The sequence below is a fragment of the Oryx dammah genome, unplaced genomic scaffold (genome assembly GCF_014754425.2).
Source record: "Oryx dammah isolate SB20612 unplaced genomic scaffold, SCBI_Odam_1.1 HiC_scaffold_24, whole genome shotgun sequence".
NCBI lineage: Eukaryota > Metazoa > Chordata > Mammalia > Artiodactyla > Bovidae > Oryx > Oryx dammah.
The window spans coordinates 71,205,908-71,221,756 of NW_024070208.1; the positions used below are offsets into that span (position 1 = coordinate 71,205,908).

The 15,849-nt window shown below is 43.3% G+C and overlaps 1 protein-coding gene across 1 annotated transcript in view; it reads left to right on the forward strand.

The window, feature by feature from the left end:
* The first annotated feature begins 1,090 nt into the window (after positions 1-1,090).
* CLDN10 (claudin 10) overlaps positions 1,091-15,849 on the forward strand; it is a 96,204-nt gene continuing 81,445 nt past the window's right edge. The window contains exon 1 of the mRNA XM_040267356.1: positions 1,091-1,795. Coding sequence (XP_040123290.1) covers positions 1,582-1,795 — 214 coding nt within the window. The 5' untranslated portion in view covers positions 1,091-1,581. The remainder of the gene's footprint in view (positions 1,796-15,849) is intronic.

Sequence of the window (15,849 nt, forward strand, 5' to 3'; positions counted from 1 at the left end):
ATGCACCAAAACTGGAGAGGAGCCCCCTTCACCCCAACAAGAAAAAACCCATGCTGCAACAAAGACTTACCACAGCCAAAAATAAATAAAAATAAACAACAAACATCTCTAATACTAAAAAATAAAATATGGCTTCTGAATTTTGACTAAAGAACAAGAAGTTAGAAAAAATGAAATAGGCAGATTTGATTAATAAAATGGAAATTCTAGAACTTTTTTTTAAGAGTTTTACATAGCCAAAGATAAATTTTTTAAAATCAGAACATATGTCTGAAAAAAAATTCCCAGAATGCAGCATGGAGCAATAAAGAGGTTAAAAAAAAAAATGTTAAAGGAAGTTTGAGATATAGAACAAAGTAAAAAATACATCTTATCAGAGTCAGAAGGAGATAAAGGATAAGTGCAGAGGTAATTCCTAGAGAGAGAAAGGACTAACAGTTCTCCAGAACTGATAAAAGAGCATCAGTTTCAAGAAGATCAGTAAATCCTAAAGAAGATTTAAAAAAGAAAAATCCACACTTAGAAAATTAGTGAAACTGCCAAAACCAAAGAAACAATCTTAAATCCAGCCAAACATAGATTAATCTACACAGAAATGACAAATCAGGCTCTCAGTTTCTCAAAAACAACAATGGAAGTCAACTAAAAATAGTTGTATCTTCAAAGTACTGATTCAAAACGATGATTCAGTTCAGGTCAGTCTCCCAGTCATGTCTGATTCTTTGTGACCCCATGAGTCGCAGCATGCCAGGCTTCCCTGTCCATCACCAACTCCCAGAGTTTACTCACACTCATGCCCATCAAGTTGGTGATGCCATCCAGCCATCTCATTCTCTGTCGTTCCATCTCCTCCTGCCCCCACTCCCTCCCAGCATCAGGGTCTTTTCCAATGAGTCAACTCTTCACATGAGGGGGCCAAAGTATTGGAGTTTCAGCTTTAGCATCAGTCTTTCCAATGAACACCCAGGACCCATCTCCTTTCGAATGGACTGGTTGGATCTCTACAACCCAGTAAAAGTCATCTAATTAAATACTATATTCTGCTCTCATAATTTATGAACTATAGCTACATTCCAGAACACAGATAAATTTCACAAATGCAATGTGTGGGAAAAAATAGGTTACAGAAGAAACCTAACACAATGATTCCATTTATGTAAGACTCAGAAACACACAAAATTAAAGCAATGGGTCAAGTAAGCCTTCACTGTTACTGTATAATTTGTACTTTGTAATATCTGGTCATCCATGGTTCGTTAAGCTTCAGACTAACAGAAAATTAAGCATTAACTACGGAGCCAGGAAAAAAAAAATCTGCAAACTCAAAACTTTTAGAATCGGTCTACAAAGTTTTAGTAAATACCCGTGTAGAAAGATTGTCTTTGGCTACTTCTAAAACGCCATCGGTAAATCAGACTGTATTCTAAATTCCAGTCCTTCCTCCGGCCATCCGAGCATGAAGCGCTGTCACCTACCCACATTGACTCGCTGCCACGCTGGTCCACGCGGGTTGTGCCCGCTGCATGCCTAGACCACGGCTGCCATCTGTCTGGACAGTGTCCCCGGAGACGCCTGAGCGACATGTCCAGGGCTCAGATCTCGGCTCTGGTGTTCGGCGTCGGGGGCTTTGGCGCTCTCGTCGCAGCCACCGCATCCAATGAGTGGAAAGTAACCACCAGAGCGTCTTCGGTGATAACGGCCACTTGGGTTTACCAGGGGCTCTGGATGAACTGCGCAGGCAACGCGTTGGGTTCTTTCCACTGCCGGCCGCACTTTACTATCTTCAAAGTAGAAGGTAAATATAATAGCTTTGCTTGGGGTGGAAGCAAAATGTCGCTTTTACCTCTCACGGCGATCAAGTGTGTGCGTTCAGTCTGCTGTTGACTGGGTGCTTAATCCAAGTGCCAAGATTTGCCTAAGACGGATGATGTGTGTGAGTGTTGGCTGAAAGAATTAAATCACGCCTTTTATATGGAAAAGGAAAATTAAGAATAACTTTATGGATATGGTGAAAGTCACTCAGTCATGTCCCACTTTTTGTGACCCCTCCATGGACTGAGTCCATGGAATTCTCCAGGGTAGCTGTTCTCTGCTCCAGGGGATCTTCCCAACCCAGGGATCAAACTCAGGTCTCCTGCATTGAAGGGGGATGCTTTACTGTCTGAGCCACCAGGGAAGCCCAATGGTTGTGTTAGAAATATCTAATGTGAATAATAGATGCCAAGGGAAAGGGCAGAGGTGACTGGCTTGTTTTAAAACTCGTTTCCATTTGCCTTATGTCATGGAGGACTCCATATACACACATATAGGACGCACACGCCACCAGAAACCATATGTTATACTGTTTTGTTTTCTTGGTCTCCCTGCCTGGCATGTGGGGAATCTTAGTTCCCCAACCAGGGATCCAACTTTTGCCCCCTACAGTGGAAGCAGAGTCTTAACCACTGGACCACCAGGGAAGTCCTGATCCTATGTTATCCTAAATCCTTGTATTTCCTCAGGCCATTCTAACATGAAATCCATATACACGTATGTAGATACTCATATATATGTGTATATATACTTATATTCACAGTGATATGAACATATGAGAAGACATATAGTATTGAGAGAGTAAGAGCTTTTAGAGGGGTTTCCATATTTTTAAAGAACTATGTTTAATGATAAAATAGCAGGACAAGAAATTTTTAAAGTAGAAGGGAAATAAAATGCCCATGAGGTTTTCATCAGGATTTATCAAAAATATGTATGTAGATGAGCTTTCAACTTTATGCGTATTAGAAACTACTGCAAGGGGTTTCTTGCAACATACTGCAAGTATATATATCCTCAAGAGGGAAAAAATTTAAAGGTTTTTCAGTATAATCTATAAGAATACCAAATCACTGTGTAGTACACCTGAAATTAATATGATATTTAAATCAACTATACTTCAAAGAAAGACATTTTCATACCTTGGAATACCTCCAGGCAACAATTATTGGCTACTTGCTTGTATGTCATTATAGAATTACTATCTGCATCTGTTTTCTGCCTATTAGGTATGTTTACGAATCAGTCACAAGTTGTGGGTTTATTATACTAAAAATTGCACCCAGTAATTTATAATACATAGAGGTTTCACAATCAAATGGCAAAACTGAACCTTGGCCCCAGTAAAGAAAATGAAATAAAATTTTAACTAGGAAGTTACTAAAGCATAATATTTTAAGGGGTTTTTGTGTCAAGTATTCATGTCATTAGTCCACAATGTGTGCCAAGGGATAAAGAGAGGATATTTAGCTAAATTCAGGAGATTCTAATGACAATCAAGGGAACAGTTCAAGCTTGGACACAGGCCTCCAAATAACATGAGCTTTCCTAAGCCCTCATTAGAGGAATCAATGCTCATCTCTCTTCAGTCCCGACTTCTAAACTTATCTTGGGATATTTCATAATTGTTCCTTCTGCTGTGGAAGGTTTCCCGAGGTGCAGGGGAAACTGTTAAAGGAGAGTGTTGTGGGGGACATGGTTGTCATTCCACAGACCTCTTGGCCCAGTTCCACCTCGGGCAGCAAGTAGAAGATATCTCATGTGGGTAAGTGTATTTCTTTGTTCTTTCTGGGTTTGTTCTTTATATATATACATACATATATATGCTCTGCTGCACTGTGCGTTAGTCACTCCAGTCATGTCCGACACCTTGCAACACTATGGATTGTAGCCCGCCAGGCTCCTCTGTCCATGAGGATTCTCCAGGCGAGAATACTGGAGTGGGTAGCCGTTCCCTTCTCCAGGGGATCTTCCCGACCCAGGAATTGAACCGGGGTCTCCTGCATTGCAGATGGATTCTTTACCCACTGAGCTGGTATATATTTATCTTCTATCTTTCATTCTCTATTCCTTAATGAAGCCTAATTATTGTGAAAAATAGGCAATCAATCTTAGCTCCAAAGTGGGCTAAAGAATCACTGTAACCTTTTATAATGATTTCAACAGCTACTTCCCCAAATGTATCTTAGAAAATGTGGAGTTAGAAATTTTGTTTCTAAATATTGTTGATGGTGATCCAAACAATCTTCTACCCTTAAACTTCATGCTCTTGCCTTTGCTTCTTGATAGAAATATAGCATGTTCTGTTCTACGTCTGCTGTGTACGCTGCACATGAGAGGTAATTTGGAAAACTTTCTTCACTGACAATGCTTCAATTAGAATTTTTAAAATTCATTTAGGGCTTCCCTGGTGGCTCAGAGGGTAAAGTGTCTGCCTACAATGCGGGAGACCTGGGTTCAATCCCTGGGTTGGGAAGATCCCCTGGAGAAGCAACACAATCTTTCTACTTTCTTCATCCTGAATCAAAATCTTTATCAAAGACACAGGTTACTATTGAGGTGTATGTTCAACATCAGGAACACTGATTCATATTTTCAAGAAAATGGACATACAAACTTGGATTTCCTCAGTCACACAGAGTCATTGCTGTCAACACTAATTACTTTTCTTTTATTCTTTTTTTAAAGCATAACAGTGAGATGTTTGGAAAGTTTTCTATGCCAATAAGCTCTTAAATGTCACAATAATTTCAAACTGAGTTAAAAAATTCAGAAGCCAAAGAGGAATGAAAATGGTTGTATCGTGTTTTAAAATAATAAATTGATTTAAGCCTATACTGTCAATTTGAGACAAATCTTCTTAGGCCAGATTAAGCCTCCTCTAAGAAAGAAAAAGAGAAGATCTTTTTAAGCTGCCAGATTTTTTTTTTCTTTGATGTTTACATAACTTCATGTCAAAGTCATACCTTCTTGTTGCTCACCATCTTAGATGCCCCAGTATAGCTACAGATTTTTAGGAACTCATTTAGATTAATAATGATGACATCCTTAAAAGATTTGATGTAAGCCAGCACCTCTTTGGACAAGAGGCATTTCCAGTTGTGAAAAATACAAGCCTCCTTTTACTGTAGTTATAAGGAATCAATTTTAGGAGATTACCATATACTTTATTTTTCTGGGCTCCAAAATCACTGCAGATGGTGATTTCAGCCATGAAGTTAAAAGATGCTTACTCCTTGGAAGGAAAGTTATGACCAACCTAGACAGCATATTGAAAAGCAGAGACATTACTTTGTCAACTAAGTTCTGTTTAGTTAAGGCTATGGTTTTCCCAGTAGTCATGTATGGATGTGAGAGTTGGACTATAAAGAAAGCTGAGCTCCGAAGAATTGATGCTTTTGAACTGTGGTGTTGGAGAAGACTCTTGAGAGTCCCTTGGACTGCAAGGAGATCCAACCAGTCCATCCTAAAGGAGATCAGGCCTGGGTGTTCAATGGTAGGACTGATGTTGAAGCTGAAACTCCAGTACTTTGGCCACCTGATGCAAAGAGCTGACTCATTTGAAAAGATCCTGGTGCTGGGAAAGATTGAGGGCAGGAGGAGAAGGGGACAACAGAGGATGAGATGGTTGGATGGCATCACCAACTCAATGGACATGGGTTTGGGTGAACTCTGGGAATTGGTGATGGACAGGGAAGCCTAGCGTACTGTGATTCATGGGGTCGCAAAGAGTCGGACACAACTGAGCGACTGAACTGAACTGAACCATAGTTGTTCAGTTGCTCAGTCGTGTCTGACTCTTTGCAACCCCAGGAACCGCAGCACACCAGGCTTCCCTGTCCACAATCCCCTGGAGTTTGCTCAAAGTCATGTCCCTTGTGTCGATGACACCATCCAACCTTCTCATCCTCTGTCACCCTCTTCTCCTCCTGAATGAGATCTTTCCCGGCATTAGGGTCTTTTCCAATGATTCAGATCCTCACATCGAGTGGCCAGAGTATTGGAGCTTCAGCTTCAGATCATAGGAACACTTGTAATTCAGTCCTCACTGTGGCCTGAAAGAGTCTTGACTCAATTTCAAAGCACTTTGTCATCTTTAGATGCAATATCCACTCTAAGCTGTGTCTCTTGTTTTGTCTTCTTTGGTTTTTCTTACCTGTGAAATGGTGATGAAACAAAAGAACATAGGCAAAGCACCTTGTACAGTGCCTGACACAGAGCCGTGCACCATAAAGGGTGGCAACCATTCCTATGAATACAGATTTTGATGCCGGGAGAGCTCACATCTCCGTGGTAGGAAGGTGACTGTTTCTTCTGCTCCATCTATTTGTTTCTAGCCAGGACAGTCATAGCTGCTACCTGAGATCCAAAACCAAATAGAAAGAGGCCTCTGATCCTTTGTTGCACACCCTATGTCATGTTTATGACAAAGTGAAGGCTATTGTGTTCATTGGATTAAAGTTTATGCTTATCCTACACGTTAGGATTCACTGTACATCATTAGCCAGGACCACACTTTGTGTCAAAGCCAGTTTCTCAACACAGATGTGGGCCTGTTCCTTCTGTCAATCACATGTTGCATCTGCTGAAATGGGGAGAAAAGGCCCCCTTCAGGCTTCATGGTGGGAAGTAGAGCCTCACCAGACCTAGGATGTGTTTGTATGCTCCTACCGTTACCATGCTGTGCTCATTCGTGTCCAACTCTTTGCAGCCCTATACACTGTAGGCCACCAGGCTCTTCTGTCCATAGGATTTCCAGGCAGGAATATTGGAGTGGCTTGTCATTTCCTTCTCCAGGGGATCTTCCCAACCCAGGGATGGAACCTGTGTCTCCTGAGCCTCTTGCATTCCAGGCAGATTCTTTACCTACTGAGCCATTGGGAAAGCCACTGGGATAGCTTATAAAAATAGACAAAGTCTCCTTAAATATTCCTGGTTCTGAGCACTGGGAAAAACTTTGTGACAATTTAATTTACTGAGTTGATTCACATTTGCATTTTACAAAGTGATTTCACATACATGATCATATTTATCCAAAAGATGGTACTCTGTATTTCCCATTTTACAGAGTAACCGAGACTCACAGGAGAGTGTATTTATAACCTTGTATGGTTGTCTATAGAATTTTGGGGGAAATGTCCAGTGTTTGTACCAGCCTAAAACCTGCATTGAAGTCCCAGCTCAGCCACTAATTTTTTGTGTGACATGCATGCACAGATAAACTACTTAAATTCATTGTTTCCCTTTCTCACTGAAAAGATGATGATATTGGTTACATACCAAAATTTGTGGGAAGATTGAGAAAAAGAATCCTCTGTGTGTGTGCGTGCTCAGTTGTGTCCGACTCTTTGCAGCCCCACAGACTATAGCCCACCAGACTCTTCTGTCCATGGAATTCTCCAGGCAAGAATACTGGAGTGGGTTGCCATTTCCTTCTCCAGGGGATCTTCTCAACCCAGGGATCGAACCCATGTCTCTTACATCTCCTGAATTGGCATGGGAGTTCTTTACCACTAGCGCCACCTGGGAAGCCCTATTAAGTATGTATTTTTAAATGTGCCTGGAATTTGTTTTAATCAGGGATGATAAGATGCACAGACATGAAATGCCATCGAGGAGGAAGTTTTCACAGTCACAGATCCCCAGAAGTAGGAGCCTGGATCCCCACACAGGCCCAGGCTAGGAAGCACTAGAGTCAGTCAGGAGGCTGAGGAGTGAGAGGAAAACAGAGGCAAGAGCTTTTATTGAGTTGTCTGGTACCTGCCCCAGGTTGATCACGATGGAGGAACATTGGCTTGATGTATGAAAGCTTGATCAAGGAGATCACTGGGGTGTGGGCTTTGGATTAGTTGATTTGTCTCTGAAAACAGCACGTGTATTTTATCTCTAAGAATCCACTGGCCTTGGTACTGCCCTCCCCTACCTGCCACGGTGGTGCCCTGGATGCCAGAGCATCGAGAATGCAGAAAGCAAGAAAATACAGGGACTTTCCAGATGGTCCGGTGGTTGAGATTCTGCCTTGCCATGCAGGGGACATAGGTTCGAGCTCTGATAAACAGCTAAGCCTGCCTGCACGCTCCAGCACTCGTGTGCCATAACTAGAGAGTCTGAGCATGGGAACAAATCATGCACTAAGACCCCATGTGCTGCAGCTAAGACCCCACACAGCCTAATAAATAATTTAAAAAAAAAAGAAAGAAAGAAAATACAGTAAACACAGTATGGCTATGAAATCCTTTGGTAGTGTTTGCATAGGTAGATCAGGAAGGCAAGTGCTTTGCCATCCCCCCTCCCCTTTATGGCCTCTCATGCTTATCTGATGGGAGAAGGCAATGGCACCCCACTCCAGTACTCTTGCCTGGAAAATCCCATGGACAGAGGAGCCTGGTAGGCTGCAGTCCACAGGGTTGCTGAGGCTCGGACACGACTGAGCAACTTCACTTTCACTCTTCACTTTCACTCTTCACTTTCATGCATTGGAGAAGGAAATGGCAGCCCACTCCAGTGTTCTTGCCTGGAGAATCCCAGGGACAGGGGAGCCTGGTGGGCTGCCGTCTATGGGGTCGCACCGAGTCAGACACGACTGAAGTGACTTAGCAGCAGCAGCAGCAGCTTATCTGATTGTCAGTCTTTGTTTTCTTGTGGTGAATATTTTGTGTAGAAAAGGTTCAGGTGTGTTTCTTGCCAGGTCCAGGGCTCATCTCTCGCTCATTGCCCATCTGACCCTGAGTGCAGCCAGCTGGCGCCGGTGAGTCTCTTCTGCTCCGATTCCCCGACTCACCCACAGACTAATTCGCATCCTCAAGCGGATGAACTCAAAGGGCATCTAAGCAAAGAGCATGCTGGGACTGATAAAACCCACCACTGTTATGCATTTTTAGACACTTGCAGAGCATTTCAGAAAGCAGTAATGCTCTTGAATAAAGCCAGGATAATTGAGCAGATTTTCAGGAGACAGCTGGTCTACAATTAAACTTGGACCAAATTTTTGTACACATTACAGGAAAAAACTGATGATCAAAATTAACAGTCTGACAAATGGCTGCTGCTGCTGCTAAGTCGCTTCAGTCGTGTCCGACTCTGTGCGACCCCATGGACGGCATCGTATTACAACTACAAAAGGAATCCTCTAAGTAGTTAATTTGCTTATTCGCTAATGAGTTCCTTTCCATTCATTAGATTCCCAGGGCAGCATATGGAGACAAGTGAGGACAGGACCCAGGCCTATCCTCTGTGGATATATGGCTTAGAGGAGATGATCATTTAGCAAGCGATTAGCACAGGACAGTAAGTGCTGTCTGGGGTTAAGTTCAGGGCATAGGCAGACTTCCCAGAAAAGCTAATGCTTGAACTGACTTAAAAGATGGGTAGAAGTTGGCCCAGAGAAAGGAAGGGAGGGCATCTCAGGTCAGGGGACTTTCCAGCTCTATAATTTATTAACTGTGTGACTCCAGACAAAAATGCTTAAAATATGAGCTCCCCTATCTGTAAAATGGAAGTAATATTATTACTACTATTTAATTAATTAAATATAATTAATATTATTATGGGAAATATATTACTAATATTATTAGTAATATTATCTACTTTAGAGGGCCGTGGTGAGGAGAAAGTGAATTGATTTGTGCAGAGGATTCAGAGCAGGGCCTGAAGCATCTACAAGCAAAGACCTCAAGGCAGAAGGAGCTAAGTGCATCAGGGACCATCAAGCACATCGGAAAGGCTGACATGTGGACATGCAGGAGCAGGCTCAGACGGGGTGCAGGTGCAGAGAGAGGGGAACTTGCAAAGAGACCTTTAAGCTTCATTAGGGGATTTAGACTTTGTCTTAGAGGAGCTGGAAAGCCGTTGAAACATTCTGAGCAGAGAATTTCTGATGGGACTTGCATTTCAGAAAGATCCTGCAGTATTTCATGTGAGAACCTGAACCAAGAGGGCAGCATTGGGAACTGACAAGGAGGGTGCTTAGAGGTAGAGAGGATGAGACCAACTAACTTGGTGACTCGTGAGGGATGAAGGGGTCATAGATGCTCTGAGGTTCCTGCCCAGAGACTTGTGGGCAGCGAAAGAAGAGGCTGGCTACAGAGCAGGTCCCAAACTAATTTCCATCCCTTCTCCCAGAAGTGTTTTCCAATACATACCAAGATCTCAAGCAGTCAGATCCTCAACTTAATGTCTGGCTTTAGACATCAGTTGGATAGAATGAAAGATAATAGTTTGAACCAAATTAAAAAAAAAAAAACTGTGCTGTTTAGATGCTTAATAAAGAACAACAGAAAAAGGTGGCAGCCATAAGGATCAATGCAATCTGAAGCGCCATTAATAGCATAAGAATGTTAAGTTAGAAGACATATTCTCCCCATATGCTCCCCATATTTCTGTAGTCAAATTGCATAGCGCTAGCCTGGGCACCATACTTCATGGAACACAAATACAAACCACATTCATTGATTTGAGAGGAGGGTAACTAGGAGGATGGAAGGTCTTGAAATAAATTCACATGAGAAATTGTTTCACCTGGAAAAAGGAAAAAAAAAATGCTGGGTGTAGGAGAGACTGAGGAATGGGAAGAAGATGGGTAGGACCAATGGGTAGAAGGTACCAGGGAATCGGAGTCACAGGGGCTATGAGGAATTTCTGAGTTGCCCAGTGATGGAACAGGCTGTCCCACAAAGAACTGGCTAGAAGTATCTGGAGGAGGCTGCAATTGGTCCTCTGTTAAAAAGTGGTAGAAATAATTCCTGCACTGGCTGGAAATACAGACTGTGAGCATACTCAGTCACTCAGTCATGTGCAGCTCTTTGCGACCCTATGGACTATAGCCCCCAAGACTCCTCTGTCCATGGGATTTTTCAGGCAAGAATACTGGAGTGAGTTGCCATCTCCTCCTCCAGGGGATCTTCCCAACCCAGGGATTGAACCTGGGTCTCCTGCATTGCCAGGTGGATTCTTTACCACTGAGCCACTTAGGAAGCCCAGAAAGACAGACTAGGTAATCCCTCAAGTCAATTCCAGTTTGAGATCTGAGATTCTGTGACATGTAAGTAGAAAGAGAATATTTAAACATCAGTATTTCTGATTTGCATATTGACTTATTATTGGACAACTCATGAGCTCCATGCTGGTTATTTTGGAACAAAATAATAAAAAGACCTGTCTGACCTGGAGATTGTTCACAGTCCAGAAGGGAACATGAATTAAGGTAGTAAATGTTATAGTAATGTTATTATATTTAAATCAATATATTAAGGTATGTTAGAATTAATATAATAATCAGGTAATTCTCTATCTTGAAGGTCCTAAGCAAGCCCTAGGGGTGTGCCCCCTAACCCTTGCAGAGAAAGGAAGGACTCCTGCTAAATTGAGGTATAGAGTAAGCCCTGGTGGCTGAGGGGAGGGGTGGATATAAGAGCACAAGTCTTGCCTTTAACTGGATTTCTTTGAATCAGTAATTTTGCTTTATATGAACCAAACATAGTCCATGAATATAACAGCCAAAGAGTCACCTTATTGGGAGATGCATTTTCTGCAGAACACAAAATGTGACTCTCAGTGACATGGGCAGGAAAATGAAGGCTATTTTCTCCTTGTCTGACCACAGCAGAGGCTCTCATTCATTTACCAGCAAACCTCCAGCCAGTCATGTCTGGGGATTTTCACCCACTCTGCAGGACTCTTACACACATCCCCAGGGAAGCTGAGTCTCTCCTGTGGGCGTCGGGACCCTTCCTCAGTCCTGCATGCCTGCTCTGTGCTCTTCCCACTATGATCAGCCTCCCACTTTCTGGAACAGAACAGTAAAACCGCTCTCCTGTTGAAACCTGGACCTCAGACCTCACATTTTGCTCTGCCCGCTGATGTCTGGGCTCCAGACAGTACATCTGTCTCATGACTGTCCTACCCATAAATTGCAACCCATCAGGCCACTCAGTCCTGACCCAATGCCTGCTCTCAACTCTGAGCTCCAGTCCCAGCTGGCCGGACTGCCTGCTGGTTTGCCCAGTGGGTTCTCCTGCCCCGGGTTCTATTTCCTTAGCAGAACAGGCTCCTCTCCTACCCTCTACCTTGGGAAGGACTATTCTCCAAGATGTGAGAATGTGGGTGGGAAGGTGTGAAGCAGGAATCACTTCCACGGTCCAGTTAACAAAAGGAATGCAGTGGGTGGTGGTCTTGGTAGGAGATGGAGCCACAAAGAGGAGCCAACAGATGCTATTTACAAAATTAGAATTGATTTATGTCACCTGGGAAAATACCCAAGTTATCCTAATATCTTGTCCTATCACTTCATGACAAATAGATGGGGAAACAATGGAAACAGTGACAACTTTATTTTGGGGGACTCCAAAATCACTGCAGATGGTGACTGCAGCCATGAAATTAAAAGATGCTTGCTTCTTGGAAGAAAAGCTATGACCAACCTAGACAGTATATTAGAAAGCAGAGACATTGCTTTACCAACAAAGGTCTGTCTAGTCAGGGCTATGGTTTTTCCAGTAGTCATGTATGGATGTGAGAGTTGGACTATAAAGAAAGCTGAGCACTGAAGAATGGATGCTTTTGAACTGTGGTATTGGAGAAGACTCTTGAGAGTCCCTTGGATTACAAGGAGATTAAACCAGTCCATCCTAAAGGAAATCAGTCCTGAATATTCATTGGAAGGACTGATGCTGAAGCTGAAACTCCAATACTTTGGCTACCTGATGCGAAGATCTGACTCACTGGAAGACCCTGATGCTGGGAAAGATTGAAGGCAGGAGGAGAAAGGAATGACAGAGGATGAGGTTGTTGGATGGCATCACCAACTCAATGGACATGATTTGAGTAAGCTCCGTGAGTTGGTGATGGACAGGGAAGCCTGGCATGCTGCAGTCCATGGGGTCACAAAGAGTCGGACATGACTGAGTGACTGAACTGAACTGAACTATCTAACTCCCTCTATTCCAGATTCAAGTCAGTACTGGGAGGGTTAGGAGACCATAGCGGCCTCCCCAGGGAACTTCTGTTCCAATGCTGTCCTGTAGGGGCGCCCAAAGGTTCTTAGGGAGCAGTAACTACACTCTGCTTTATAGGGCTCTTTCTGCTTCTGCTTCCTGCTCCTTCATTAATCTCCCCTGGGAGTGCTAGGGGTGGAGGGGACTGCCATTGCCCAGGGTGGTGAGCCATCCAGCTTGTGCTCCAGGTACTCTGGAATCATAAGACAGACTCACACCAGAGTGCTCACTCCATGTGGGCACAGGCATGCACACAGACACAGCTGGTTCTACAGCTAACTACACGTCCATACAAACTCTCACCATGAAAACACCTCTACACATCATGTGCACATACACACACACACACACACACACACACAACTCACCATGTAGACATCTCACCCATATCCCACACCACAGTCATCAGAGTCAAAAGACAGACTTAGAGACCAAGATTTTCACAGACAGAAATGTGGACCCAATGAATAGAAATGACTGATCACCATTCATCCAGGCCATAGTAACAAATAATTCATGTAGATCCGGGGTCAGCACAAAAAAGCCATTTTCCTGCCTCATCTTCAAATGCCTTCCTAGACATGGGCAGTGCCTAAAAATAACCTTCTATTACATTGCCATCATCTTTCACCTCCTTCCAGGCCTTCCAGCTTCCTAAGTATTCCCTTGGGGGAATTTGGTGTCTGGCAGATTATAAATACTCCATGACCATCAGTTTCCTTCGTACTTCCTTCCAGAAGGCAGAACCTGAAACCTGACTTCCTGTTCAAATCCTAGGTTTACCAATATCAGCTGTGTGACCTTGGTCTAGTTTCTTAACCTCTCGTGTTTCAGTTTCTTTCCCTGTAAAATGAGGATGATAATAATATCTCCCTTATGAAAAAAATTGAATGAGCTAACAAATGAGTTCACTATTATTGTGGTGGTTGTTTTCTCCAACCAACAAATCTTGCCTTCAAGACGATTTTGAATCCTGATTTGGTCATCTCCATGTTGGGTGTTCATTGGTAGGACTGATGCTGAAGCTGAAATTCCAGTACTTTGGCCACCTGATGCAAAGAGCTGACTCATTTGCAAAGACCCTGATGCTGAGAAAGATTGAGAGCAAGAGGAGAAGGGGATGACAGAGGATGAGACGGTTGGATGGCATCGCCGACTCAATGGACATGGGTTTGGGTGAGCTCCAGGAGTTCGTGATAGACAGAGAGGTCTGGCATGCTGCATGTCATGGGGTCACAAAGAGTCGGACAGGACTGAGTAACTGAACTGAACTGAACTGATGTTTAATATCGGGCTTCCCCGGTAGCTCAGCTGGTAGACAATCTGCCTTCAGTGCAGGAGACCTGGGTTTGATCCCTGGGTTGGGAAGATCCCTTGGAGATGGAAACAGCTACCCACTCCAGTATTCTGGCCTGGAGAATTCCACGGACTGTATAGTCCATGGGGTCCCACAGAGTCCAACATGACTGAGCAACTTTTACTGTCACTGTTTAATATCATATAAAACCCTTCTGCATACTCCCTGTGGTCTCTGTGGAGCTCCTCCTCTAGAGGTAAAGACATCTTCCACCCAGTTGCACACTTAGCCCCGGATTTCCAAATCCAAGAGGATGCGGCATAATTTCTCCTCTTTGTTTTTCCCAAACTGCTGATCGCACACTTTAGTGGTGGTGGTTTAGTAGCTAAGTCATGTCCGACTCTTGTGACCCCGTGAACTATAGCCCGCCAGTGTCCTCTGAGCCCCCACCTTGTCAACTGCCAAACCCTGCAGAATCTGCCTACTGCCCTCCCATTGCCCCTCCAGGAAGCTCTGCCTTGTCTGTGGCTCAGCCAGTGGTTCACCTGAGCTCAGCCTCCCCGCTCACCTGCTGTACTAGATTGAGAAAGACACTTTCTGCTCTTTGACTTGCCATCCGGTGCTGCCAGTTCATGCTTGCAAAACAGAGCTTCTTCCAGTTTAATTCTGAGAGCTTCTTGCCTTACTAAGAGCTCTAAAACCACTTCTTTAGTTATCTATTCTAGAATTGATCTGGGGTTTGCTATCAAGCACACCAATGGCCATTTCTGAAATGTACCCTTTTGAAATTTGGGATATTTCCTTGACCTTTGCCCTTCTCCCTGGTCATTGCCTTCATTCTGAAATCATACCTGGTCCTTTCATCCAGATATTAATGTTATGAAAAATCTCAGGCATCATTCACAATATTCCCCTAGGGCCATAGCAAACAGCTTGTATTTGAAAGGCGCAGCTGAGAAATCAGAAAGTGATTTTATTAAAAAAAAAAAAAAGTCTGATTATTCGAGCATACTCACTCTCTGAGAACTTTCTATCCTCTGAGTGGTTGTGGGCTGAGTCCTTCTCTTGGTAATTAGTGACTCTGAGATATGGATGTGGTTGTTGGTCTTGACCATAAATCACCCAGCCATGCATGACCACCGTCAGCAGAAAACGGAGCTCCCTAGCCCTTCATCTGCTGAATTCTGAAGAGGGGCTGGACTGTGGGGCCCTTTCTGTGAGGGTTACTTTCTGCAGGTTACAAGCAGCTGGGTAAAAAGTGCAGGGTAAACATAAATGTCATTCACTGCAAGCAGACCAGCAGCAGCAGCAGCAGCAGCACCTCCTCGAGACAGCATGCTACCACTCAGGTTAACTGTGTTACAAAACATGTTTGAGGACCACTTCTCTGGAAACAGTGGTTCTTTCACAGGTCTTACTTTAACTCAAATGGTTGACATGAGGAGGGGAAATCAGTAAGCTACTTCCTTCCTGAATTTTTTTCTTGTCAGGATTTTCTCCTCATTACTCTGTTGCCTGGCCACACACCACCCCCACAGCTGAACTATGCTTTCTTAGCTTCTTAAAAAACATTTATAATTATCTTTATTGACAGCCCTTCTCTTCCTATTTACAAAGCTTGATTCTTCCCTTAATCAGCATGCAATTTTTTTTTTACTATTTAATCTTTATCTTATATATTTTTTTCTTATGTGTAAAAGTTATATTCTACACTACACCAACCTATGGGAACAAATGCTAAATCTTCAC